The following is a 25,952-nucleotide window of genomic DNA, read 5'->3' on the forward strand; positions in this document are numbered from 1 at the left end:
GTGGTCCCCTTGTTTGCACACGAGCTACCTGGGGAGGGTAGGCTTTTCCAGCCTAGGGGCTGTTGCCGGTTAGACCTGCACAGGTTTGGGGTGACAGGTCGTGCCTGAAGTGGGCCGGGGTACCGCACAGTGCCTGCCTTTCACCAGATGCCTCAGCCCAGGGGTCAGAGGAGCCTTTGGAGAAAGGAGGTCAAGAACAAGTGGCAGTCAGTGCCCTGGTTGAGGGACGAGATGGTTTCTTGAGACTGGACACTGCTTTTGAGAGAGCAGCGCCTAGAGAACCGAGGGTTCTTTGTAGGTGGCCCGTCCTTCTGAGAACAAATCCTTGGCCCAGGGTGAGGGCTGCTGTCCTGCCCTGAAACCTGTCATCTCACTCCGAGCTTCTGTGGTCCAGAGAAATGGGCCCAAAGTTCTCAGCAGTCGAATGCTTCCACCATGACCCCGTAGCAGCAGAATTAAACTCACAGGGCTGGAGCCAGAGGGTAGCGGGTTTGAAAGGAAATGAATGGCTGTGACTTGTGCTGTCGTTCACGTGGCTATGGTTTGGGGAAAAGAGGAGCTGTGGTCTGTGCCAGGGATTCTCAAACGACTTGTGGGGAGGGGCCAGTGGTGGTGGCAGGGTCTCGCCTCCGGTCTGTTGTGGACAAATTATTTTATCAGATGTAATAGAAATGAGCTATTAGGGCAGTGGGATGTCAGATGGTTACAGCAGCCTCCTTGGTTTCCCCGTCCTTTTCTCCACCCACCAGTATCGGTCCAGGACCCACTTTGGTGGTGCTGGTCCCGTCAGCATCTCAAGTGCGTCTCCACTGTTCAGACACATTAAGGCTGCCTTTCTGTCCCCACTGCAGGTGAACGTCATCCACACGGCCAATCCCATGGAGCACGCCAGCCACATGGCCGCCCAGCCACAGTTCGTCCACCCCGAGCACCGCTCCTTCATTGATCTCTCGGGTCACAACCTGGCCAACCCTCACCCGTTCGCAGGTAGGACCATGGGGAGCAGCCCCACGACTTCTGACCTCCAGCAGAGTTGGGCAGCCCCAGCCCCCCACCCCTTCATGTGGGAGCCCAGCTCCCACTCAGAACAGCCACCAGCCAGCCCGGTCATTGTTCTGTGTCACACGTGAGGAAGCTAAAGCGCTGACAGAGGGCAGACTCACTGATCCCCGGCCACCGGACAGCGGGGCCAAACCTGGATTTGAAGCTGTGCTGTGCCTCCTCCCATCTGTCTGCCTGTTCTCTGGGGGCTGGCGGGGCGTGAGGCGTGCGGGGGAGGAGGTCGGGCGCACGTGGGCTCTGAGTTGGGTCTGGTTGCCGCAGCAGCCCCGTCTCCTGTCCCCACAGTCGTCCCCAGCACCGCCACCGTCGTGATTGTGGTGTGTGTCAGCTTCCTGGTGTTCATGATCATCCTGGGGGTGTTCCGGATCCGGGCCGCCCATCAGAGGACCATGCGGGACCAGGACACTGGGAAGGAGAACGAGATGGACTGGGACGACTCTGCCTTGACCATCACCGTAAACCCCATGGAGGTAGGTGCGGCCAGATGACGGCTGACAGATAGCCAACCAGGCTGGGGCCGGACGGAGCTGGGCTCACCTCATCCTCAGTCGTGTACTTTACGTGATCCGCACAACTGGGTAAACAGAGGCCTAGAGAGGCCTTCTTCAGGCTCACAGTCACCCTGTGGGGGTGACCAGAGCTTTGTTGTCCCCTGTCCTTGGTGAGGCTCCTCCCAGCGCAGCACAGCCCCTCTCCTACTGGGCAGCGGCTGGGGCTCCTGGCAGGTGAATGCACGCTGGGCAGTTAGCGGGGCCACGGGGTGGGGCCAGATTCATGCCCAGTCACCTCTTGGTCAGACGTATGAGGACCAGCACAGCAGCGAGGAGGAGGAGGAGGAGGAAGAGGAAGAGGAGAGTGAAGACGGAGACGAGGAAGACGACATCACCAGTGCTGAGTCGGAGAGCAGCGAGGAGGAGGAAGGGGAACACGGGGACCAGCAGACGGCAAACAGGCAGCAGCAGCTGGAGTGGGATGACTCCACCCTCAGCTACTGAGCCAGCCGCTCCCTCCGTCACCTCCCTTCTTGCTTCAGGAGACTCTGCTGTCATCTCCGTCCCCGCCCTAAGGGTCCACGATGTACAAAGTCATTCTGGCCAGTAGGTCTGCAGACCCTCCCCACCGCCCATCTCTGCCCGTGCTTGGTGTGTAGGACCGTAGGCCCCCTTGCTCTCTCCCTGCCTCCGCCTGATGGCGCGTAAGTTACGTGAGGAGCTGACACTCTCCGGAAAAGTTGTTGTGATTGGACTCGTTGGCAAAGGGTTAAAATTGCTCGCTCCCACCTGGTAATCCTTTTTTTCTTTTTCTTTTTTTTTTAATTTTTATTTTTTCCAAACTAGTGCATGTATAAAATGGCAGAATGGGGATTAATATGTAGATGATGAACTGACTTTTTAATATTTTGTAAATAAATTGGGATTCCTTGTGTCCTTTGTGCTAGTGTAAACCAGGGCCGGGTGCAAAGTGAAGTAGGAGACGCTGAGCGTGGGAGGGACCGAGGCTCCTGCCCCTGGGTGTCTGCCCGACTCGGGCAGCCCTGGGCACTCACGGCCTCGGGTCTCAGGCCTTGGCGTGTGGACGGGGCAGCCAGGGGCACAGACATCAGTGTGCTGCCTGGCAGGAAGGGACCAGGTCAGGGACCGCTCTTTGGAGGCTGGAAATGGCCAGGTCTTTTCTTGGGGGTTCTACCCGTTTCTGACTTGGCAGAGGTCCGCGGGGGAGCTGAGGTCCCTGGCCATTTGTGTAGGCTTCTCTGAGGACCAGCAGCTCCTTGTGCGGGAACCTGGACTCACACGCGGCCTTGGGGTTTGTACTGAACATTTCCTTGCTGGTGAGAGCGCGTGTCGGTTATACGGCTAGGGCAGACCGTATGACCTCTTGGTTTGGATCAGCAGGCCTGAGGGGTCCATACTCAGAACGGCTGAGGAGCAGGTTTGCTGAAATGATGTCCAGTGGCCTGAAGGCAGTGCTAGACCCCCTCCCCAGAGCCCCGGGGCAAAGCCCGCGCCCAGCCGGTGGTGAAGGGCAGCGGTCAGGAGCTCAGACCCCTGCAGCACTTGGTTTTTAATTTACATGTGAAATTTCAGATTTCTAAAACTGGGGGACAATAATTTTGAACGCTGTTCCGTGCTCATAACTGCTAGTTTTGAGGACACCGCCGGCTGTCCTGTGTCGTGTGTGGCCACCCCTCCATGTACTGTCGCTGTAGCTGCTCTGTTTAGACAACAGCTAGACGCCGACGCGGAGGTGGGATGTTCTCGCGCTGTCTGTAGCCGCCGCCGTGTCACTTTCCAGATGTGTACATTGATGATTAGGTCAGAAAGTGTATACACCACAATAAAGTTTGGGTTCTAACCAACTCCAGTGGGAGAGTGGGTTGTTTTTTGTCTGGTTTTCAATTTAATCCCGCATTCCCTTGTTTCTTTCTGAGCCAAAAGCCTGACACGCAAAGGCTTTTATTTCTTTTACTCTGTTTTTACCTCTCATTTCAAGGTTTCAGAGTGCTGGTCTCAACCTGCAGCAATTACATTGAACTTGCCTTCCCCATCCATACAGAAACAGCAAATGAGTTAAAAAAAAATAGAAAATATTCACTCAAACAAGAAATTGCTGTGAATATGCACTGTGCTGCCCACGCCAGAAAGCACAGACAAGTTTAAATAAATAACAGATAAACATACACTCGGCTTTTCCTATTTCCAGACGGGTGAGGTGTGTTTGATGAATTCAGCACTTGGTGGGGAACCAGAGTGTGGTCTGTGGGGCTGTGCGTGGGGCACGGTTGCTACGCCTGTCAGCCACCTGTAACTGATTGAGAGAGAGCATTGGCACCTGGGCTCTTGGGAGGGCGGCTGCCTCTGACTCTCCTGAACCTCGCAAGGCCTTTGAGACAGAAGCAGTGCAGCCCTGCAGGCCCCAAGTCAGCTGCTAATACATTAAGCTCATCCGTGGGCTTCTAAAAGCCCAGATTCTAAGCCTCATCTCTGGAGTTCGCTTCAAAAGGCTGAGAGAGGCCCGAGAACCTGCATTTCTTGAGTTCCTCAGATGCACCTAAGGCTGAGCCTAAATTATTCAAGCTAAGTACCGTCAGAGGAAAAGATGCCGCCACACCCCTAGCTCTCACGCTGCTGGTACCTGGGTACTGAGAGCAGGTTTTCGGATGTGAGCATCCAGGGAGAGGAGAGCAGGTCCTTCGCTACCTAAAACCTGCTTTAAGAGGAGGTTACACGTCATTGCACAAAGTACTCGCACCTGTTTGCACCTTGATCCACGACCAGGAAGAGCTCAGTCAAGCTCAGGTCTTTTTAATGTGTCTCAAGGACCAGCGAAGGCTATACTTCCTGGAGGCTAGGGCCGTTCTCCCAAGCCACAGAGGTTCAGTAGTTTGGCTAATTTTTTCTTACCCGCAAACAAAATTGCCTTACAGCAGAGATGAGAGAATTCCCGTACCCGAGAGTCACTTTCAAAGTGGAAAGCAAGCGTCCCTGAAGTTGGAGGGGACCCAGGCTTCCTCCAGGAGCTGCCCAGAACTCAGTCAACGGAGAGCACGGAGGTGGAGGGGTGAGCAAGCCTGGGCGCCCTGTCGGGACTGCAGGCACCAGGTAACTGCCAGGTGCCAAGACCTGTGCAGTCCAGCGGGAGCCTGGAAAGAGAAGGCTTCCCCGTGGGAGAAGAGTCTTTGCTGGCTCCAGATCCACCAGCTGGAAGACTTGAGGTTACAAATCCTCGGCAAGATGCAGTCTCGAGGTGCCCAGCTCACAGTGTCTTCTCATCAAAGCCCAGGGCTCTGGCAGGGGCCTCCGGAGGACAGCACCCCTCCCCTGCGTGAAGGATGCATTTCCATTTATGGCTGTTCAGTTCCTGAAACGTTTCAAGTCATAAATAAATAACCAGTGTAAACAAAAGGCAGCCATGTAGGTTATTTACCAAACGGTGCAGTTCAGGCTTTAGGCCCTGGAGGATGGCTGAGGACGTCTTGTTCCCAGGACTGACGGTTGGTTTGTCCAGGCCCAGGGCTTGCAGGGGCCAGTGTCCGGCCAGGAGGGGCTGCTATTGTCTGTTATCTTTGGACACGTTGTGGGCCAGCCAGTTCACTTTGGTTTTCCAGCTCTCCCGGAGGGCTTCGTTAAACTTCACTCGGAAGTGCTTCAGAGCCTCCTCCTCTGTTTTTCCCAAGGCCAGAGAATCCTGAGGCAAAATCAGAGCAGTGGGCGACCACACTGGGACCTGGTCCCTGCTCTGCAGGCTCCCCTCCTGCCTCCCTGTACCTCTGCCCACCCTGAGCAGGTAAGAGTTCCTCCTAAGGGAGCTGCGCAAAGGGATTCAGGAGATCTCCACCCAACAGCTCCCCTGGAAGAGGTTGCTATTCTGCTCCCAGGGAGGCCCCCCGACCCATCCTCAAAACAAGAGGCCAACTCGTGCCAGGTGGTCTTGGCCCCAAAGCTCCAGGGTGGACAGGCGGCCTCGCCTTCTCCATCGGAAGCTGGCAGGAGGAGGAAGGGAGGGAGCAGCTTCATCTCATGAACTGGGCACCAAAGAACACCTGGCAGGTGCTGGTAACCCTGCCGCCCTTACTCCCTGCCAGCCTCAGACTGAGAAGACACAGGAAGGAAAAATACTTTTTTAACTGTAGGTGAACCCTATCTAATCCAGCCCTCCCGTACAAGTGGAAACACCAGTCCGTGGAGGACAGCAGGGTGGATCAAGGGAGTTGCCCGCACATCCTCAGCAGAACTGGGGCTCCGGCCAGCTGCTTCCCACCAGACCCGGGGCCCAGGGCCTGTGAGTCTGGAGGGCCCACCGCACTCTAGGGGGGGAGGAGAGGCTCGGCCATATTGCTCGGAGGCTGGCCTGCCTGGGCTTCTGCCTGGCGCGGCCCTGTCTTGGTGCTTACCTTGAGATACTGGATGTCTTTGGAGCAGCTGAGCTCAGGCAGGCCTGCCGCCCGCATGAGGGCGAAGAGGTGGAGGAAGAGCAGCCCGTGCCGCCGCAGGATGGAGTAGGCCCTCTCACAGTAGCCCCGGAACCTGCAGCGGAGGCCGGGGGCGGGGCTCAGGGTCCTCCCAGCCACCCCTACCCCAAGCCAGCCCATCCTCGCCCCGGAAACAGCTGTGGACACAAAGCCCTCGCTCCCTATAACTGACCCCCGACGCCCTGAGAGGACCCCTAGACCTGCCCACACTGCCTGTCCCTGCACCTTGACTGGGGCCCCCCGCACCAGGGGGGATTTAGGGGGCCTGGGGCACCCTCACCTTTCAAATTTCTCACTATTATTCGTCTTCCCCTGCTGGATCACGTGGACAAAGTCATAGGTGAGGATGAATGGGACTCGCTCACGGTTGATTCCAAACTTGGTCTTGAAATTCCCCAGAAAGTGGCCAAAATCAATGTGGAAAAGCTAAGGGGAGGGAAGGGCAAAGACTGAAATGGAGTCAGAAAGGAGGGCACCCCGGCCCAGAGGAACCTGGGAAAGCAGAGGAAGCCGGAAGGGCTTGGAGTGGGCTCCGCCCGGCAGTCGTGTGCAGAGCAGAGAGGCCAGCAGGCTGGCGCAGGGTGACAGGCACCCCCCTCATGGCCGCCCCCACCCTGCCCCTACCTGGCCGTTCTCCCGGACCATGATGTTGTCGCTGTGCCGATCACCGATGCCCAGCACGTACGTGGCCACGCAGTAGCCAGCACAGGAGAGGGTGAACTCCTCAATGGCTCGATCCAGGGCCTCCCTGGTGGGAGGGGTTGGAAACCATGGCCACACCGTTCTGCAACTCCTATCAAGGGGTGGGGTCTATGTCCCCCCCGAATCTGGCTTTATAACTTGCTTGGACCAATGGAACGTGGAAGAAGTCATGCTGGGCTCATTCCAGAGCCTGGGCCTTAAGACACCTTGCAGCTCCTGAACCTTCCCTATGGCCGTGGAGGGAAGCTCAGGCTAGAATGAGCGACCACATGGAGAGAGACCCCGTCACACAACCTTCCAGGCCCAGGCACGCTACCAAATGACAGCAGCCACACGAGTGATTCCAGTGGAAGAGCCACCCAGCTGAGCCAGCTCAAGTTGCAGATTGGTGGTTTAGGCCCCTAAATTCAGGGTGGTTGTTACATGGAAATAACTAACTGATACATGGGGGAACAGAAACCTGACCCACTTCCTCACAGTATCTATGGGCTGGTCCTCAGAAGAAGCCACAGAAACTGTCACAGGCCTTCCTCCTTGCCTTTGACTCCCAAACTGTACCTCCTGGAAGGAAGGGCGTGTGTCCCTAGAGCCCCAAACCTACCCAGGGTTCTTGGACTTGAGCCAGTTGAGTAGAGCATCTTTGTTGAAGGCAGCTGTGGCCGCCATGTTGCTCTTGTTCAGCTGGATGTTGGCGATGGTGTCCGAGTGAAGAACGACCTCGATGAGGCCTGTGCGGTCCCCGGTGGAGAGGCAGCCATAGGGGGTCATCCTAGCAGGTGGGAGGAAAGGCAGGCAGACACAGTGGTCAAGGGCTGTCCCTTTGGCTGCTTGGCCCTGAGAAGCATAACTCAAAAAAGCCACAGGAGATGCTACTCAAGTTGCTGAAAAAGAGGAGACAGGCCTGGGGAGGAGCCCTTGACCCTCCGGGGCTTCAAGGAAGTTTCCTTGGAGAGGTTGCACCAGCACCCAAGATGCAGAGAAGAAAAGTCAGCACCTTGGCTGAGCTCACTATTTGCTGAGAGATAAAAATCCAGGTGGCCTGGATGAAGATGGGGCTGGAAGCCAGGGATGCTTAGGGCAAAGGAAACAATGGAGCAAGATGGGTACTAAGGGCCAGGGCTGGCCTCCTCCACCCTCATTCTGGGGCCCTATCACCTCCCTGGCCCCGAGTTTAAACTGGTCCCTGGTCTTCTTAGAGCAGCCAGTCTTCTCCAGCTGAGGTGGGAATGTCAGCTTTGACTGGGGACCCCTCCAAAGGGACAGGATCCTAAGCCTGGTGCAGGCATGAGTGGATGACAGGAGGGCCTCTCACCTCAGGTCCAACCCCTCCTGCTTCCACAGAATGTCCATGAGCTGGATCATCTGCAGGGTCAGCATGTCCTGGCGGAGGTCTGTGCAGCCGGCCCCCGGGAGGAGAAACACGAGTTTCTGGTGGGTTCTCCAATCCCAGCCATGCCCAGGCTCCAAAGTCCCGGGACTCTGTCTTTTCCTCAGCTGGCCCTCCAGGAGTGCCCCCTCCCAGGCCCCCCCGAGGGCAGTATGGGGAGGCCAGGGCCCAGCCTGCTCACCATCCCCGTTCTTGAAGATGATGCCCACGCTGCCGTCACTGCCGGCCTCCTCGTTGCTGTACATGACCCACAGGGGCTTCATCTTGGAGTCCATGAAGGTGCACTGCTCCACGCTGCTGGGGCAGGGCGCGGTCAGCGGCGGGCCCTCTGCGGGGCCTCTGGGGGGCGGGGGGAGGGGCCCTGGCTGGGGCCCGGGGCTCACCAGACTTCAGCCAGCAGGGTGCTGGGGTCGAGCGGGGACTGCAGGTGGGAGAGGGCCTCCAGGTAGGTCTCCTGGCGCATGCACATGTGCATCAGCTCCTTGGTCTGCGGCTTGGGCGTCTTCTGGGAGCTCACTTTGACAAAGTCGTTCAGGGCCTTCAGTTTGCTCAGAGCTTCCCCCTGGCCCGGAGGATGGGAAGGCAGTGTGGGCAGGCCGGGAGGGGCAGGCTCCGAACCTCGGTTCTACCAGGGTCGGGGCGACTTGGCCAGAAAGTAGAGCCCAGCGTGGGGTGAGAGTGCAGGGCCCCGAGCCTCACCTGCTTCATCAGCACCTTCATGTGGTGGGTGCTGCCCCGGCAGTAGGCCTCCATGATGAGGCCGAAGCGCAGGGCCACAGACGGCACGTGCATCTCGGAGCTGGAGGGAGGAGGAGGAGGGGCTGAGCCTCACCTGGCAGGGCCACACAGCCCCTCCCAGCCTGGCCCGCCAGGCCAGCAGGCAAGAGGCCCCTCCTCCCCACGGCCTTCCAGGCGAGTCCAGCTACCGGAGGTGCCAGAAGAGGAAGTGGCCGATCTTGCGGTTGGCCAGGGCCCGGTCCAGCAGGAACTTGGTCAGCTCGCAGTCGAGGTAGGACTCGTACTTGAGCACCTGCACCAGCTGCAGCAGGTACTGGAAAAGCTCGTCGTCCCTGCAGACAAGGGAGGCCGGCTGGGGCCCGGAGCCTGACGGCTTGGGAAAGGGTCTGCAGCTGGGGAGGGGTCAGGGCAGGCGCAGGAGGCCCCATCCAGCACCCAGTCCTACACGCTGGGGCAAAGCGGCCCTCTGAGGAGCAGGGAGCCCGCAGGACTCACGTCAGTTTCCGCAGGGACTTGATGGCGAAGGAGCCCACGTGGCGGTCGGGGAAGCTGAAGTCCAGCAGCTCCAGGGCACTCAGGACAGGCAGCTCAGGCCAGGAGCACAGCAGGTAGAGCATCTGGGGGGAGCCGGTGGTCAGGGCGGGGGCCGCAGGTGGTGGTCTGGCTCCAGGCCCGGCCCCCTCCCCGGCCCTGCCCCCACCGCCCACCTGGGCCACGTCCTCATGTTTGTTCCACTTGGTGACCAGCAGCAGCCGGGCCAGCGCCTCGGGGAAGTGCTCCTGGATCTCGTGCCGCATCTTCCACACCAGGTCCTTCTCGTGCTCATACAGCTCCCCGGATCCCCGCCGCTCCAGGATTTCCCGCAGCTGCAGCTGCTGGAGGATGCAGGCGGGGAGGCGTGAGCGCTGCAGCCAGGACCACAGCCCACCGCCCACGGCCCCCAGCTCACCTCCTCCTCCGTGAAGCGCCCATGCTCCCCGTGCCGCCCCAGCTCCAGGATCTGCAACAGCGGCCCTGCTCTCAGCGGTGCCCCTGGGGCCCTGGGCCAGCCTGGCAGGGCCCCCAGGGCGATGTCAACGCCTCAGCGCTGCCTTTGTGGGCCAATGACTCTCAGTGGTGGAGATCGTCCCGCCCGCTGCAGGGTCTTTAGCAGCATCCCTGGCCTCCACCCACGAGACGCCAGGAGCATCTCTCCCACTAGTTGTGACCCACAAAGTTGTCCTTGGACATTGTCAAGTCCCCTGGGGGACAAAGAGGCCCCTGGTTGAGAACCACTGCTCTAGGACACACGAGAACTACAGAGAGTCAAGGTGTGTGGGGGACCTAGCCTCCAGCCCCAGGCAACTCACGGGGTGTGGGGACCAAGTCCTGGGGAGCCTTAGAGGCAGGGTCAGGAAAGTTAATCTTTAGCCCTGAGGTTTCTAGGCAGGGTAGGTCCTGGACCCCTCACTGACCTTGTCCAGGGCAGGGTAGTACACAGGGTGGGGGGCCACCTCAGGGAGAAAGATGACCAGAGCGGCTGCACTCTCAGTGTTGGGATTACTCCGCACAGTTCCCGAGGGGTTCAGCAGCTCCCCTTTCTCATCTGGATACAGGGCCAGATGGAGTTACAAGGGGAATGCCACCAGGTCTGGGAGCCGTCCCCCCCACCCCACACCTGCCCTTCTGGCCTGGGCCCACCTGGGACGGAGGGCCACATGTAGAGGCGGCACTCGCCGGTCTTGAGCTGGTCCTTGTAGTCAAACAACATGAGGTTGGCCCACGCGATGGGGCAGTCCTGGGAAAGGAGTCCAGCTGCTGAAAAGCCTCCATTTGCTCACCTGCAGGATGGGCCCAGCCAGGCCCAGACTCCCTGCGAGGCAGCCAGCAGGGTCAGCTACCCCTTGGCTCCCTTCTGCTCCGGGATGCATCTCACTCTTGGCTTCTTGAGAAAGCCCCAAACAAACCACATCAGCCCCAGAGATCTGGCCTGGCCCAGCTACCAGTGAGTCAGCATGGCTTGGTGGCCAGTCACATCCTGGGCCCAGTGACTCAGTGCTCGACCACCACTCCATGCCCGGCCGGCTGCTGTCTCAGGCCACCTTGTTCCCTGGGAGTACACTGCATTTGTCCTTTCACCCCAGGGGGCTGCCTCCAGGTTCCCACGAGGACCGAAGTCCCAGGCCCAGATATTCTGAGACCCCTGCTCATGAGCCCAGGGACCCAGCACCATCACACAGCAGGGGTGGTGGCCAGGGTGGGAGGGGTGGGGAGTCTGGGTCCAGAGGCCCTCTAGACCCCATCCCCAGGCTGCCAGGATGCTGGGAGCAGGGCGAGCAGCGGCCCCAGAGCTGCAGGACTGGACTGGACCCAGCAGGGAGTCCACTGGCTCTCTGAGGCCTGGCCCAGCCTCCCGACCAGCCCCACCTACCGCCTTCTTGGACTTCTTCTTGGTAGAGCGCGCCTTCTTGGCCTTCTCAATCACGGCATAAAGTGCAAAGCAGAGGCGGGCCATGCGCGGCAGGTCGCACACATTGATGTCGAACTCCAGCCGCTGCTTCCATACGGGTTCTGAGCACACGCTCACCTCTGAGCTGGACACCGTCTTGCACAGTGTCTCGTTGCCATGGAAGAGCCCGGCCTGCACCACCAGCTGGGGAAGGCATGGGCACGGGTGACAGGGGGCCGAGGCCCAGCCTCCCTCTCCCTCCCACCTAAGGCTCGAGTCTCCTCCTGAAATGTGGGTCTGAACCCCACTCCCCACATGGAAGAAAGGGGTCTGGAAGAGGGATGGCTGGCTGCCTGAGCAGGATGAGTGGCTCTGGGCGACAGGGAAGGTGTCCTGGGCTATGCTCCCCATCAGCTCGGCAGGATTCTGGGGCATGTTGCCTCCCTGCTCTGGGTGTTGGTTTCCCCATCAGGGTTTGGAAACTCCAGGGGCCCTTCTAGCTCAAGCACCCAGGGGTTCCCACACTGCTCAGAATCATACAAAGGATTCTGTGGAAGGGGTTTAATGCTTCCCGCACATGCCGCCCTGCCTCCTCCAAATCCACCCTCATCGCCCAGTCAGAAAGCTGCCTCCATCCAACCCTCCATGATTCGTTCACGGAAACCCAGACCTGCCCTGCTTGGGAAATTACCCCAGTGAGTAAGTGCTCCAGAAAGAGCTTTGATCTCTATGGACCCAGGTTTTCCGTCCTGCAAATGGGACGAGAAAACCTGCATCTCGCAGGCCGTCCTAAGGACTAAGGAGGTGGGCTTGTGAACGACCCAGAAGTGGCCTTGGCCCCAGGATCGAGGTCTGGGCTGCATATACCCCGCCGCACCCCAGTGCCCCCTCGGAGCCCCAAGGCCCCTGGCCAGTGGGAGCAGCTCCTCCTCTGTGCCTGTCACCTCCTAGACTCTGTGGTTCCCACATCCCTGGGCTGGGCCTGGCCCCACAAACAACACTAAAGTCAATACCCAGAATTCGCTGGGCCCGGTTTCTCCGAATCGGCACCTCTGGCTGGCCAGCCTGCTCCCCTCCCCCCTTCCTGTTTTGAAGCAGCTCACAATCACCCCAGGCAGGGATGCCGGGTAATGTGGTCAGGTGGCTTTCGTGTAAACCCCCCTTCTTCCTCCACCACCCCTCCAGGTCACAGCCACCGTGTTTGTGCAGAAAACACACGATCCCTATGCCCTTCCCGGCCCAGGAGCCCCTACCTTCATCCGCTCATCTGCATTCACTTTGCTGCCCTGGATCAGCTCGATGCAGAAAGGCTGCTCCAGGGACCACAGAGACACTGAGGAAGGCTGGGCGGGGTGGAGGCAAGAAGCCAGCTGTTAGAGCAGAGGAATTCAGAGGAGGGCACGCCTCGGCCACTGACAAGGCTGGTGGCCACTTGGGTGGGGGTGGGGTGGGAGTGTTTCAGGTTTACGACAGGGCTCAGGTACCTGCACACAACACCATCCTTTACCAGAAAACCTGCCATGCAGGCCCCCCAGGGGCCCCAGGACCCATGGAGTCCTGCCCACAGTGCAGCAGGCAGGTCCTCGTGAGGAGAGGAGGCCTGAGAGCCAGGCCTGGAAGCTGCCCTGGGGAGTTCAGACAGGCCCCCACCCCAGCAGTCCAGTCGCGCTGGCTGCCCAAGCTCCAAGGCCCAAGTCTTAACACAGTGTTGCCCAGTGGGCTCCAGGATTGGGCAACAGGTGGGAGGGAGAGGTGGAGGGGAGGGTAAGTGCAAGGCGCCGCTCACCTTCTTCATGGGAATGGGGGGCGGCTTGGTGCGCGGTTTTTGGACTTGGGAGGCGGGGTTGCTCTGTTCGTCCCGCATGGCGAGGATGGAGGAGGAATGCACCATGGTCAGGTGCGGGGTCAGCCCGCTGTGCAGGCAGCTGCAGATGTACTGAGATGGGAGGCAGAGTGAGCGGCCGATGGGGCGGCCCCAGCTGTTCCTTGCATGATTGGCTACCCGGGGACCCCCTCCCCTCATCTGACCACTGCCTGTGCCAGGCCTTTTGGGGGCTCTCTTGCTGGCTCTTCCTGTCCCCACACACCTCCCTGTGCTCTTGGGGAGATGCCAGCCCAGCAAGAGGACACTCTCACTGTGACCCCCTGAGATCTGGCTTGTTGGGCTCAACAGGGGCCAAGGACTGCCTCCCCGCCCTCCCCCCCCCCCCCGCCACCCAGGCCCCGGGCCAGGGCTGTGGGGAACCCATGAGCCCAAGGCCCCTCCCAGACCTCAGCCCTCACCTGGAACTGGCAGAGGGGGTAGCTGCCGTACAGGTACTCATGCCTCCCGTTCACTCGCAGCGTGTAGTCCTCAGGCTGCTCCACCAGCGGCTGCCGGAACACTGTGGCCTTCTTCCGGAGGGCGCAGGCCATCAGTGCCAGGGGCACATCCTTGGTGGACACCTGGAAGGTGAAGCTCTCCTAGGGGGAGGAGGGAGGGTCAGGCCTCCTCTCTCATGGAGAGCCCATGGGGTTCTGGGGCATGGGGGTGCGGTTGCCTAGCTGCACGTAGTAGGTACCCCCTGGCCTCCGGATGTGAGCTCCGTGAGGGCACGTGGCCAACACCAGGAAATATCTGTTGAACAAATGAGTGGACAAATGACCAAAGCCAAAGGTCACTCTGCCTCTCAGATCTTGCCTGGTGGGACACTCAGCCGAGCCCCTCATGTGCACAGATACACTGTAAATACCTGATGTAGTTGGGAGGAGGGTGGACCTGGAAGGCTGGTGGGTGACCGGGAGTCTGGCAGGGGAACCGTCCTCCATGGACACGGCAGCACACAGGCTCGCAGGAGCCACCACTCACCTCACTACCCTCGAACTTGACGTTGACCAGGAGGGCCCGGTTGGGGACGCGCAGGGTGCCTGGCCCCCAGCTCCGTGCTGAAGGCTCCAGCTGCAGCGGGAAGCTGTACTGCAGCCAGGCCTCCCAGCTCAGCTGCTGTCTCCGCACAGCTGCCTCCTCGCAGAACTGGCGCATCTTGGCTCGAAAGTCATTCACTTCCGGGTCTTGCAAGGAGTCAAACTCGTGGAGGCCTGGTAGGAAGGGGGAGCTGGGTCAGCGTGGGGGTCAGGGGTCAGGGGTCGGGGGCAGGCCCAGTGGAGGTACCTTTGCCAATGAGCAGGCTGATCTGGGAGTTGATGAGCTTCTTCACTCTGTCCCCCTCGCGGGCCACCAGGCGCAGGACGGGCAGGAAGGGCTGGATGTCACACAGCCGCCGCTGCTCGTCCTCCAGCTCCTGCTGCTCTGCGGTCTGGTTGACGCAGGTGAACACATAGGCCTCGGGGTCACTGAGCATGTGGAAGAGCGGCTCATACTGGGCTCGGTGCCACAAAACCTGGAAGGGACAGTCACCGGTCAGCCCCTCTAGCTAAGGCAGGCGGGGCCCCGGGGAGCCGGGAGGTGACTAGAGCTGCATGACCCTGACAGGGAGGCAAAGGCAAGACCCCAGGACTGCTACCCTCTCCATCCATTGAACGTTGACCATTGGGTCACCAGGGGTGTCCATCACTGCTCCTCTGTGAAGGGGGCCAGGTACGCACTCAAGTCCAGAGCTGAGCGGTGGGTCCTACTCTCTCCCCTGTGGACTGGCCTGAAAAATGGCCTGCTGGACAGGACCTCCTGGCACCCAGTTAGTCATTCTGGGGCTCATCACCCTTATCTTTAAATGTTGGCCACTAATTCAGAAAAGTTTAACACACTGAGGGGGCACAAACACCTCTGTGGCCTGCGTTCAGCTCCTGTTCTGTCAGTGTGTAGCCTCGGGGTGAGGTGTCCCCAGGGATCACTGGGGCGCCATCTAACAGTCAGGCTTTAGTGCAAAGGCGCTCACTGCTGAGTTACAGAGAAGACTGTGGAAAAGGAGAGAACAGCCCTATTTTTCTTCCACGGGGGACAGATAACTGTGGTCCATCAATGCAAAAGGAGAGCACAGGGGGCTGGCCCAGAATCTAAGGACACCTGTAAGAACGAACGGGCACAGAGGGCTGGAGACACAGCACTTAGCAGGACAAAACCCCAAGCTATAGAACAACGGTTGTAATTCAAGCCCATTCCTATAAAAATAATAATAAACGTGTCAATTACTTGGCAAGCTCGGGTTTGCCAAGTTACTGGAAGACAGCCACGCCCATCGGCTACAATGGCAGAGCTGAGCAGCCACGACGAGACCAGCAAAGCCTACGCTATTTACTACCTGGTCCCTGGTATAAATAAAAATATGAAGAAATTGAAATCGAACTGGGGCGTGAGGTGAGGCTGCAGGGACCGATGCGTTTTACATTTCTGGGGTGTTGGAATTTTAATAACATGCATATGTGGCTCTGTAGGCAGAAAAACGAGATTGACTTTAAAATGATATTTATATAAAGTTAACACGAAAAAGATATGTTATAATGTTATAATGTTAACTCAGAAAAAAATTCATGATCAGAATTATCACAAAAAAACACAATATAGGAAAGAAAACAGGAAACAGCCAAAGTGTTAGGCAACTTTTCCTTCTACTTTCTTTTATTTTCCTAAATTTCAATGTGTCCATATTGCTTTTGAAATGAAAAATTTTTTTTTAAGTTTTAAAGAAACATCCAGGAAGGGAAGAGTTAAAAAACAAACAAACAAAACAAAACCAAGGATGGTTCATGACTCCTTTCCTTTTTTTTCTGCTCCCAAGTATAGCTTTTCAAATTCTGGGCGTTGCCCTCTGGCACGACCCATTAAATCCCACAGACAAGCCCTCTGAAAAGTCACAATATCCACCGAATACCACCCAGACGTTTAATCCTTTGACTGAGTAATTGACCCTGAAAATTATTCAACAGAGCCAGAAACCACTTCCAAAGATGACATTTACTAAGAAAACAGTTCTAAAGACAAAAGACCGGTAAGACTCCTAAGTGGCCGTGGATGGGGTGTGGTTCCAAACACGATGGCACAGTCACGGAGAGGATGACAGGCCACCGTGGGAACCAGCACCCTGACGCTTTCACTGGGCTCTCAGGTGTGGGGGGTGGTAAACGTGCCCTGATAAAGGCGCGAGCTGAATTTGGAAAGCCAGAAGGACTCTAGAACTGCAGGTTTTAAAACAATTCTTGGATATCATTTTTATCTTTTAAAATTTGTAACTGAGGATCTCAAATCCGAGAAACCAGGTGTGAGAGTGAGAGAGTCTGTCTGTCTGTCTGTCTCTCTCTTTGAATTCCAAGCTCTGAGGACTAGGACTATGATCTTAAGGTCAAGATCATACCTTCTTGATGGTGCTGAGGTTGGCATTTCGGGACACAGGGAAGTTCAGATAGACCCCCGTGGGCAGCAAGAAGTCAACTGCCACGTCCTGATTCTCCTCTTTGGTCCAGAATTCCATGGGGCAGTCAACCCCGGGGGGCATCCTGCTCTTACTTCTCAGATACCAGTCGTCCTGCAAAGGAAGCGAAGGCAAAATGAGGCCCCCAGGTGTGATGGGTGAGTCCTTAAAAGGACCCTTTCGCCGTCAGGATGTCAAGACATTTGCCAGCAGGAGGCTTGGGATGGAGTCCCGGCCAGGGGACTTGTGGCTCCCACTGTCCCAGGTCACCATCTAGGCTGAGCTGCCTCTTATCACAAGTGGGCAGTCTGTCTGCATCCCTCACAGCAGTGCCCCCAGTTCAAGACTCCAGCAGACCCAAGTCAAATCTTTTTTTTTCCCCCTCGGGAACACGCATACGTGGGAGACCAGCCAGCAAAGATGGAAAACGGTAGGATTGCTGGGCAGACAACCCCAGACTTGAGAGGGGCCAAAGGCTGAAGTTCTTCAAAACTTTTGGACCAGAAACCAAATGGCTTAAAAATGGCTTTAGCCACCAAACACGTTGTTGAAATAGCTCAGTGTTACCAAACCCATTCCCTAGTAAGTAGCGAAATGTTACAGATTAGAGTTCTTTGAAGTATCTCGCCCACTCCAGGTTACCACCACCTGGATTCTGCTTGTTTATAGTTTCCATGAATGTTTTTATCCTTTTATTATACTAATATGTAGCCACAAACAATTCCTAACATTTTTTTGCATGCTCTAAGTCTTCTGCAACTTGTTTTGGCCACTCAGCATCTTTAGATGTATCCACACTGATACATGTAGCCCTAGTTCATTCATTTTAACTCTTGAGTGGTACTTCACTGGGTAAATAAACCACAATTTATTTACCCCTCTCTTGTTGAGGAACCTCAAGGTTTGTGTCTACTCATTTACAAATGATGCTACAATGTATATACTCTTGCCTGCACCTCCTTGTGTACAAGTGAGAGTCCTGATGAATGTTGTCCAAGAGAAACATAATGTGAACCACATGTGTAACGTCAAAGTTACCAGTAGACACATTTTTAAGAAAAATATATAGATAAAATTAAGTTAGTAATATATTTTGTTGAACCAAGTATATCCAAACCATGGTTATTTCAATACATTGTCAGTATAGAAAAATTACTAATAAGATCTTTTACAATTTTTGCTATTAACGTGTCAAAATCTGGTAAGTATTTTACACTTAACAGCACATTGCAATTTGGACACTAGGTTTTCATTTAAAATATTTCATCTGCAATGTACATTTCATACAATTTTACAATTTACACATTATAAAAAAAGCAGGTTCACAGATTCAAGTTGTTCCAAATACACTTAAAAGTTTTCCGATAAACAAATCAAGTAACCACATCTTACATTTAAATGAATTAAAATTAATTACAATTTTTAAAAATTCTGTTCCTCAGTCACACTCTCCACATTTCCAGTGCTCAAGAAACACATGCTGCTGTGGCTGCCGTATTGGACAGCTCTGCTGGAGGGCACACACCAAGACTGGAGCTGCTGGATCACAAGTATAACCTATGACAGGTTTAACCACATCATTAACTTTGCATGTAAAGTGGTAGTAACCCAGTAACAAGGGACTTCATCTCCGTATCTTTGCCAGCACTTGGTATCGTCAAATTTACTCACTTCTGTGGGCAAGAGATGCTCTCTCATTTTAATTTGCATTTCTCTGATTATCCATAAAATGTTTATCTTCTGCAAATAGCCTGCTTATAAACTTTGCCCATTTTTCTGTGGGGTTATTTGTCTTTTTCTTACGGGTTTGTAGGGTTTCTTTATAGTCTCTCGATTCAATTCCTTTGTTGACTGAATGAGCTGGAAATGTCCTCTTGTTCAAGTTGTGTTTATGTATCTTTTTGATGAGTAGAAGTTTTGAATGTTGACAGTCAAATCTTTTCCCTTTTTTTGAGGGGGAAGGTTATTAGGTTTATTTATTTATTTAAATGGAGGTCCTGGGGATTGGATTCAGGACCTCGTGTATGCAAAGTGTGCCAAGAGTATACCACTGAGCTATGTCCCCTCTTAAATCTTTTCCTTCATGTTCCATAATTTTTATTTTTTAGACAAATACTTACCTACCCTAAGATCACATCCTCCTGGATTTGAATGACTTTTAAAAACAGTTGAAAGAGGGGAGGGTATAGCTCAAGGGGTAGAGCATATGCTTAGTATGCATAAGGTCCTGGGTTCAATCCCCAGTGCCTTCTCTAAAAATAAATAAATAAATAAATAAATAAACCTAATTACTTACCCCCTACCAAAAAAAAAAAAAAAAAAAAAAACCTAACTAACTAACTAAATGACTCTTAAAAACATATTTTTTAAATAGTTGAAAGGAAATGTTTAGTTTGAGACAAATGTTCTTTTGGTGGCCCTGCCAGCTGGGCCCGGGCCTCACCCTGGGTTAGATGCAGAAGCTGCTCAGAGCAGTGGGACAGCGTGTCACCCTGCGCCACCATCTTACCACGTTGGGATCCATTTCCCCTGATTGTAAAACCACATCCTACTTTGGGTTCCTCTTTCTGAGAATGGCCAGGCTAAAGGTTTTGTTGTTTTTTTTGTTTTGTTTTGTTTGATTCAAAAAGTGGAGGACAGTCAGGAATCCTGGAAAATCCACTTACAAAGCTTTGGCTGAGCTGGGGAAAATCAAGGGCACCTTTGGCCACTCAGTCCTGAGGCTGAGATGAACGCGTGTGTGACAGGAGCTCCCCAAGACTCTAGCCAAAGGGGTGAATGGGGCTCCCCTGCCCCTCAGCACTGTGGAAATGAAGCCTTCCACTATGCTCATCCATCTGGGATGCAAGGAAACACTTTGATATTAAAAACTCACTCCTAAAAGGGGAAGATTCAGAATGGTGTGGGCAGGACAGAATCAAATGCCAGATATGGGACAGGAGAAAGCAGGACCTCTTTGCCTCTTTGTGGCCCCAGAACCCAGGATGCAGCTGCTGACAAGCCCCAATTCTCTGTGAAGCCCAGTGTCAGGACTCTCAGGGTGTATGGGACACAGATGATGGCTAATCCAGAGACCAGATGCTCCAAGAATCAGATTGGTACAACCACTTTGGAAAACTGTTTGGCAGTATCTACTAAAGCTGGACACATAAGCCCTATGACCAGCAGTTAATTCCACTCCTAGGTAGACACTCACCAGAAATGCCAGAACACGTGCACCAGAAGCAGCCTACAAGCTAGAGCATCGCTACTCATAGAAGCCCCTAGATGGGAACTTCCCCAACGTGCGTCAGGAGTAGAATGGGAAAATAAATTGTGGTTTCCTCTCCTGATGGAATGTTATGTAGTAATGAGGGTGAATGATCTACAAACACAACAATACAAATGAATCTCACAAACCAAGCTGAGCGAAAGAAGTCAGGCACAGAGGAGGACATGATCATGATTCCAATTATATGGAGAACAGGGGGAGGGTATAGCTCGGTGGTAGAGCATGTGCCTAGCATGCAGGAGGTCCTGGGTTCAATCCCCAGTACTGTCATTAAAAATAAATAAACAAACTTAATTACCCCCCAGAAAAACAACCAACCAATTATATGAGAACAAGCACCCCAGAACTAATCTATGTTGAGAAGAAGAGCTAGGGGTTCCCCCGGGGAGGGACAGGGCTACAGTTAGCTCTGGGGAAAGGGGGCACAGGGGCTTTTGGGTGCTGGTAACTTTTGTTTTCTTGATCTGGGAGCCAGGGACTTTTCACAAACTCAATCCACCTTTCATCTAAGTGGCTCAGATGGGAGCCACTACTCCTGGCTACTGGAGAGGCCCAAGACCCAGGCCTAGCCAATCAGAGCCCTGAACTTCCCCTGGCAACTGGGACTGGATTGGAAGCAGGGATGGGACCTAGGCCCAGCCAGTCTTTTCTCCGGCTGTGGTGACTCCAGGATGGGCATGTGACTACCAAGTCAATCCAATGGGTTCTGACATCTGGACTTTGGGGCTTTTCTCTGGGGGGAACAGAAGACAGAATTTATACCTAGAGATGCCGGTGACCACCCGCTGCCCTGAGGGCTGGAACCCGAGAAAGGATCGGTGTGGAGGAAAGCAGAGCTCAGCGTGGAGAGTAAAGCAGGGTCCTTGATTCCCTGGATTCAGCCGTGCCTGATGCTACGCTCTACCACTGGACTTTTCCATTCTGTCAGCCAAAAAATACCCCCTGCCTTTTTTGGGGTTGTTGTTACCTTGGAGAAGTCTGAATTGGATTTTCTGTCACTTACAGCTGCAAGTCTCTATTTCCATAAATAGAGCAGCACAATCCATTTTTGGAAGCTTCTAATGTTTGGAAAGTTCTTCCCTTGGAAACTGGCCACCTCTAAGAGCCAACCCCTGTCCTTTGTGCTGCCATCTTGAGGCACAGGGAGTTGTTATCAGAAGACTCTTCTGCTGGATGGTGGCCCCAGCACCTCTGTTCTCCCTACAATGCAGATTTAGACTATTTTGCCAAAGTTTGGTATTCCAAGAAAACAAGATGCTCCAGTTGGGGCCTGGCAAATTGACTGTAGAAGAATGTTCTGGACACTAAACTCCTGTTTGTTTGGCCTAGAAGTGTATCAGGCTTCCCCCCACCCCACCCCCACCAGAAAGTTCTTTGGTGGCCACATCACCTGGCTTGTTGGCTGCCAACCCTCTAGACAGTTCTCACAGTAAGCCACATCTCCCAGCCTGCACAGGAACACTAATTTCCTGAATCTGAATACAGGAACTCACAATCATTCTTGGTAATTTCATCTCACGGAAATAATCAGCACTCACGTATTATTGGATTTGGCATTTCGTATATATCACTCAGCCTGAGATATATTCGTTATTCAACTAGTATTTATTAAGTGCCAGGAATCGTGCAGGGTGCTGGGAACACAGTGGGGAACGAGACAGAGGCTCCCTTCCCAGGAGGAGCTTACATGCCAGTGGAGGAGACACAGTAGACCAGAAGGATGCTCCCACATTGTATCCACGTGGTGAAGGGCAGAGCATCAAGTGAAGATGTGATGAGAATAGCAGGAGGGGCTCTGCAGGGAGGGAGGCCAAGAGAGGCCCCGCTGAGGGGAGGACCCTGGAGTAGAGGACCAGAGGGACCCATCGTGTGCAGAGCAGAGCGGACAGAAGGCGGACCTCTGCCATTGGGGCACATGGGAGGGTACGGGGTGGGGCGAGTGCGGGGTGAGAAGGGTTGAGTTGGTCAGCAGGGACTAGCCCTGTAGAGCCTGTACAGGGGAAGCGCCTGGCTGTCACTCTAAGAGCCACACCCAGCCCTGGAAGGATTTAGGCAAGGGAGCCACAGGATCTCACTTGCGTGTGAAATGATGTCGCTGGCTCTGGCCTGGAAGGGCTGGACAGCAGCAAGCATGCAGTGGGAGACGGTGGGGTGACTCGTGCCACAGATGACGGTGGCTGGATCCAGAAGGAGGAGGGGGAGATGGAGTCGGAGAGAGGAAAGGAATCAAGATATACCCAGGAGCTTGGGGCCGGGTCAGATGGGGGACAGTGAGGGAAGAAGTAAGGACGACAGACAGATTTGGGCCGGGAGATTGGAGGCGTGGTGGGAATTTACCGAGATGGGAAAGTAAGGCAGAAACTGATTTGGGAGAGAATGAAACAGCGAGAGCTCCATCTCAGACAGATTGAATCTGAGTTGCTCACTGAACATCCCAGAGAAACAGCCAAGGGGCAAAGTCCCAGTTTGGAGCTCAGAGGAGACATCTTTGGGGTCACAGAGATATAACTTGGGGTTAGTGGACTACACACAGATGTGGAGCCATGGGGATGGGTGAGATGTCCTAGAAACAGAAGGTAAATGAGGGCCAGGACCCCCCTCGAGGCACTAAAGTGGGATGGACCAAAGAAGAACCATGATCCTTCTCGCTCTGAGTCATCCATTTCTTGGGAGAGGACTTCTCTGTCCATCCACATTTGAATCATTGATAAAATATCAAAGAAAACTGGACAAGAAGGTGCTCAGTTCCTTTCGCCTCCCCACTTCCGGCCAGCACGATCCGCAGAAGAGCCGGGCGGCAGCAGAGTAAGCCCGGCTTGGGGGCTCCGTCCCCAGCCCCCTGCGAGTTGTTCCTAGATGCTCCAGATGCTTCAGGGGCACGCTCTCTGGCTCAGAGTTGAAGAACAGTTTCTCGGCTGTGAATGTCTGAGGGGTGCGACCTTCTGAGTCCTGACTGGCCAGCAGAGGAGTTCCTCCAAATTTTGATAAACGTATTTCTGCCCCCACCATCCTTCCTCGCCAGCAGCAGGGAAGGCTTAGGGGGCCCTAAGTTATTTTGAGAGAAAAGGGCAACCAGAGCCACGAACACCTCTTCGGGACTGGGAAGGAGGTTGCAGATAGTCCCCTGGGCTGGCAGGCCAGCTGGCCGGTGGCTCGTCCCACGCTCAGGACTGCGGAAGGATCCCTTTCGTCCCTGTTGAAACTCCACCGTCTTGGGGCTCTGAACTGGCATCGCCTGAGCCTCTCGGACTTCTGCCTCTCTCCAGTGGCCATCACAAGTGTGGCTGACACTTGGACCAGGAGCTGCTGCCCAGCCTTCGTCAATGTAAAGACAGGCTTTTTGGTGCTATAGTCACATGTTCTGGGGAACAGCTTCCCGAGGGAACACGTGAGTCACTCTCAGATGGCTCTGTGCAGGGGATAGACAGGCAGCGGGGACAAGGAAGCTGTATCCTGCTTGTCAGAGCAATAAACATCCTCCTCCCTGAGGGGGTGCCCTGGGCAAAACATGCCATGTACCTTCGGATGGTATTAAAGCAAGAGTTGAGAGGTCCCCCTGGGCCACTCCTACAAATCTGTGTAGAGAGCTGTTCATGTGCTTAACCCAAGGACAGAACATCTGTCCCACGCCTGGATTTCAGAGCCTAAAGTTACAACCCAATTAACCCAAGGGAAGAAGCCTCAGTCACATAAACTTGTAGAAGTATACACCGCCCACCCAGGCTGGGAGGATGCAGGAGCAGCAGCCACATGACAAGGGGCAGGGCGGGCTTCCCGCCCACACCGAACAGGGCAGAGTCCGCACTGTGCCTCTTGACCTGAGTTTATTTTCAGGACGCCTCAGCCTCAGAGAGTCCTTCTAATCAAGTGTTGTTTCCCAGCCATTCTCCCATGGAGAATGAAGTGGACACTTCCTGTTGCCCAACTTAGGTGGACAGTGAGGGCAAGTGAGCAGTTTAGAAGCGGGTTAGAAGGTGCTTTAGCTGGAGAGCCCACCTCTCGGTGGAGCTCCTGGATGGTCACCCTGAAAGAGCTTTCCAGAAACCACAACCCTACTCTGGCTGCCAGAAGCGCCTTCAACCCCCACATCCTCCTGGAGACCCTGGGGAAAAAGAACATGGGGCCCCCTCCTCTGCCCAGAAGGCTGCAGACCCCAAGTTCTATTAATTCATTCACTCATTCATATTCATTCATTCAGCAAATATTTATTTCTGCACCTTCTTTGTGCCCATCTGGGAATGGGAAATGTACCATCCCTGTTCTTGCGGAGTTTTTAGTCTAACAGGAAAAGACCAAAAAGAGGAAAGAAACAATTGAATAAGCGAGATGATTTCAGAGAGAATAGGAGTTGGAATGTTTGCAGGGAGGGTCTCCTTTGGATGGAGGTCAGGGAAGGGTCCTCAGGTGAGATTATATTGGAGTTGAGGCCCAAACAATGAGAAGGATCTGGCAAAGATCTATGAAATAGGCTTCCAGGCAGCTGAAATGGGAAGTGCAAAGGCCCTGAGGCAGGAGGCCAGGTAATGAGAGTCAAAGGCCCCAAGGCGAGACTGGAGAGATGACGAAGCTGACCTTGCGGGGCCCTGTAGCCTTGGTGAGGAGCCAGGCTTTGTCACCATGGCAGTGGGAAGTCACTGGATGGAGATAGCCTGATTTTATGCTTTATGAAGAAGACTGCTTTGGCTGCCGTGAAGAAAACGGAAGAAAGGGAGGCAAGAATGGAGGTGGGAAAGCAAGTTGGCCAGGGCCCCAGGTCAGAGCTGGCAGGGCAGATTAATGAGGGGAGGCATCAGGCCCTACAGGCCGCAGACGGCCCCAGTTCTCAGCTCTTAACAGAGGAGTGCCTCTCTGAGGAGCAGGTGTTCCAGCAGCCTAGCCTGGAAGCCTGTATCCTTCACCTTCTCGAAAAGAATGAAGCCACGGGCCAGAAGGGAAACTGCATGGCTCAGGGCCCCCAACAGCTACAGTTTTAGGATAGACGTGCTGTTTTTTTTTTCCAAAATACAAGCCCTTTCTTTCCTTCTGTCCTCCCTCCCTCCCTCCCTCCTTGTGCAGGCAAGCGGCACATCCTAAAGACCATGTCCAGGATTAGGAAGGAAGGGCTTGTCTGGAGAGCTATCTGACAGCCCAGCTCCTGACACAGGAGAAAAATGGGTCAGAGCGGGTGAAGGATGGGATAGGATGAAATACAAGTAACACGAGGTGGAGGGATACAGCTCGGAGCTCAGAGGGGGAGGGGGTAGCTCAGTGGTAGAGGGGGTGCTTAGCCTGCAGAGGTCCTGGGTTCAGTCCCCAGCACCTTCATTAAAAGAAAAGGGGAAAAAAACACAAAGTAACATGAAATCTTGCAGCAGGCACCCCAATGTCTGCTTGGAAGGTCAAGCTGAGGACATGAACTGCCTTACTCCCAGGTTTTGTTGTCTACCCACTTCTGCTTCCCTCACCTCTTTTTTCTCCTCCCCTCCCCTCCCCCTCCCCTCCCCCTTCTTCTTTACTCCTTCCCATTTCATTTTTTTATAGCTGATTTATATCTATCTCCCATTTTAAATGTGTCTTCTTTGAGTCCATATTATTCAACAGGATAGTAGCTTCTCATCTGAATATTTAAAAAAGAAAAAAAAATCCTCAGCAGGGAAAACCAAGACTGGCATCAAAGAATGAGAGGTGTAGGTGTTTGGAAATTCTGTTCTATATGGAAAAAAGAGAGAGAGACTTCTGACTTCTGTTGCTGCCATCAGGACAAATGAGCCAACGACCCTGCAAAAAATTCTATCCTGTCTCTTGTGATGCTCAGTTCCTAGCCCACCCAGGCAGCCTCAGGCCTGCACCCACACAGAGGCCCCCCGACACCACACAGCAAAACCAGGAGGAAGAGCCATAATCTCCAATATGGTAATTTGAGGAACTTGGGAACTGTCCTAAGGAAGCAATTCAAAAGTGAAATAAAAAGAGAAAAGCTATATGCACCAAGATGTTCATTGAGGTATTGTTCGTGAAAGTTATAAATCAAAAATAATAAAGAAATGGCTAAGTAAATTATAATACATTGG

At 54.4% G+C, this 25,952-nt stretch overlaps 2 protein-coding genes and 1 non-coding gene across 9 annotated transcripts in view; 2 read left to right on the forward strand and 1 right to left on the reverse strand.

Annotated features, from left to right (window-relative positions):
* The window catches only part of CLSTN1 (calsyntenin 1), a 66,498-nt gene extending 63,080 nt beyond the window's left edge, over nucleotides 1-3,418 (forward strand). For all 4 annotated transcript variants that reach the window (XM_031465533.2, XM_064494078.1, XM_064494077.1 and 1 more), the window contains 3 exons: nucleotides 852-987; nucleotides 1,348-1,532; nucleotides 1,860-3,418. In XM_031465533.2, coding sequence (XP_031321393.2) covers nucleotides 852-987; nucleotides 1,348-1,532; nucleotides 1,860-2,057 — 519 coding nt within the window. In that variant the 3' untranslated portion in view covers nucleotides 2,058-3,418. The remainder of the gene's footprint in view (nucleotides 1-851; nucleotides 988-1,347; nucleotides 1,533-1,859) is intronic.
* A 930-nt stretch (nucleotides 3,419-4,348) lies between these two features.
* PIK3CD (phosphatidylinositol-4,5-bisphosphate 3-kinase catalytic subunit delta) overlaps nucleotides 4,349-25,952 on the reverse strand; it is a 46,189-nt gene continuing 24,585 nt past the window's right edge. For 3 of the 4 annotated variants that reach the window (XM_031464017.2, XM_031464012.2, XM_031464015.2), the window contains 22 exons: nucleotides 16,575-16,745; nucleotides 14,438-14,666; nucleotides 14,135-14,364; nucleotides 13,570-13,749; nucleotides 13,073-13,222; nucleotides 12,540-12,629; nucleotides 11,269-11,490; nucleotides 10,539-10,635; nucleotides 10,313-10,443; nucleotides 9,808-9,858; nucleotides 9,566-9,733; nucleotides 9,354-9,475; nucleotides 9,047-9,190; nucleotides 8,820-8,919; nucleotides 8,504-8,682; nucleotides 8,302-8,414; nucleotides 8,046-8,124; nucleotides 7,335-7,502; nucleotides 6,656-6,779; nucleotides 6,312-6,457; nucleotides 5,954-6,086; nucleotides 4,349-5,247 (listed from right to left, as the gene is read on the reverse strand). In XM_031464017.2, coding sequence (XP_031319877.1) covers nucleotides 5,110-5,247; nucleotides 5,954-6,086; nucleotides 6,312-6,457; nucleotides 6,656-6,779; nucleotides 7,335-7,502; nucleotides 8,046-8,124; nucleotides 8,302-8,414; nucleotides 8,504-8,682; nucleotides 8,820-8,919; nucleotides 9,047-9,190; nucleotides 9,354-9,475; nucleotides 9,566-9,733; nucleotides 9,808-9,858; nucleotides 10,313-10,443; nucleotides 10,539-10,635; nucleotides 11,269-11,490; nucleotides 12,540-12,629; nucleotides 13,073-13,222; nucleotides 13,570-13,749; nucleotides 14,135-14,364; nucleotides 14,438-14,666; nucleotides 16,575-16,715 — 3,135 coding nt within the window. In that variant the 5' untranslated portion in view covers nucleotides 16,716-16,745 and the 3' untranslated portion in view covers nucleotides 4,349-5,109. The remainder of the gene's footprint in view (nucleotides 5,248-5,953; nucleotides 6,087-6,311; nucleotides 6,458-6,655; nucleotides 6,780-7,334; nucleotides 7,503-8,045; nucleotides 8,125-8,301; nucleotides 8,415-8,503; nucleotides 8,683-8,819; nucleotides 8,920-9,046; nucleotides 9,191-9,353; nucleotides 9,476-9,565; nucleotides 9,734-9,807; nucleotides 9,859-10,312; nucleotides 10,444-10,538; nucleotides 10,636-11,268; nucleotides 11,491-12,539; nucleotides 12,630-13,072; nucleotides 13,223-13,569; nucleotides 13,750-14,134; nucleotides 14,365-14,437; nucleotides 14,667-16,574; nucleotides 16,746-25,952) is intronic. The other variant, XR_010383988.1, reaches the window with a different exon arrangement.
* Nucleotides 18,811-18,883, forward strand: TRNAT-AGU (transfer RNA threonine (anticodon AGU)). Its single transcript has one exon. It is a non-coding gene; the product is annotated as a tRNA-Thr (tRNA).

This window comes from Camelus dromedarius, chromosome 14, assembly GCF_036321535.1.
Source record: "Camelus dromedarius isolate mCamDro1 chromosome 14, mCamDro1.pat, whole genome shotgun sequence".
NCBI lineage: Eukaryota > Metazoa > Chordata > Mammalia > Artiodactyla > Camelidae > Camelus > Camelus dromedarius.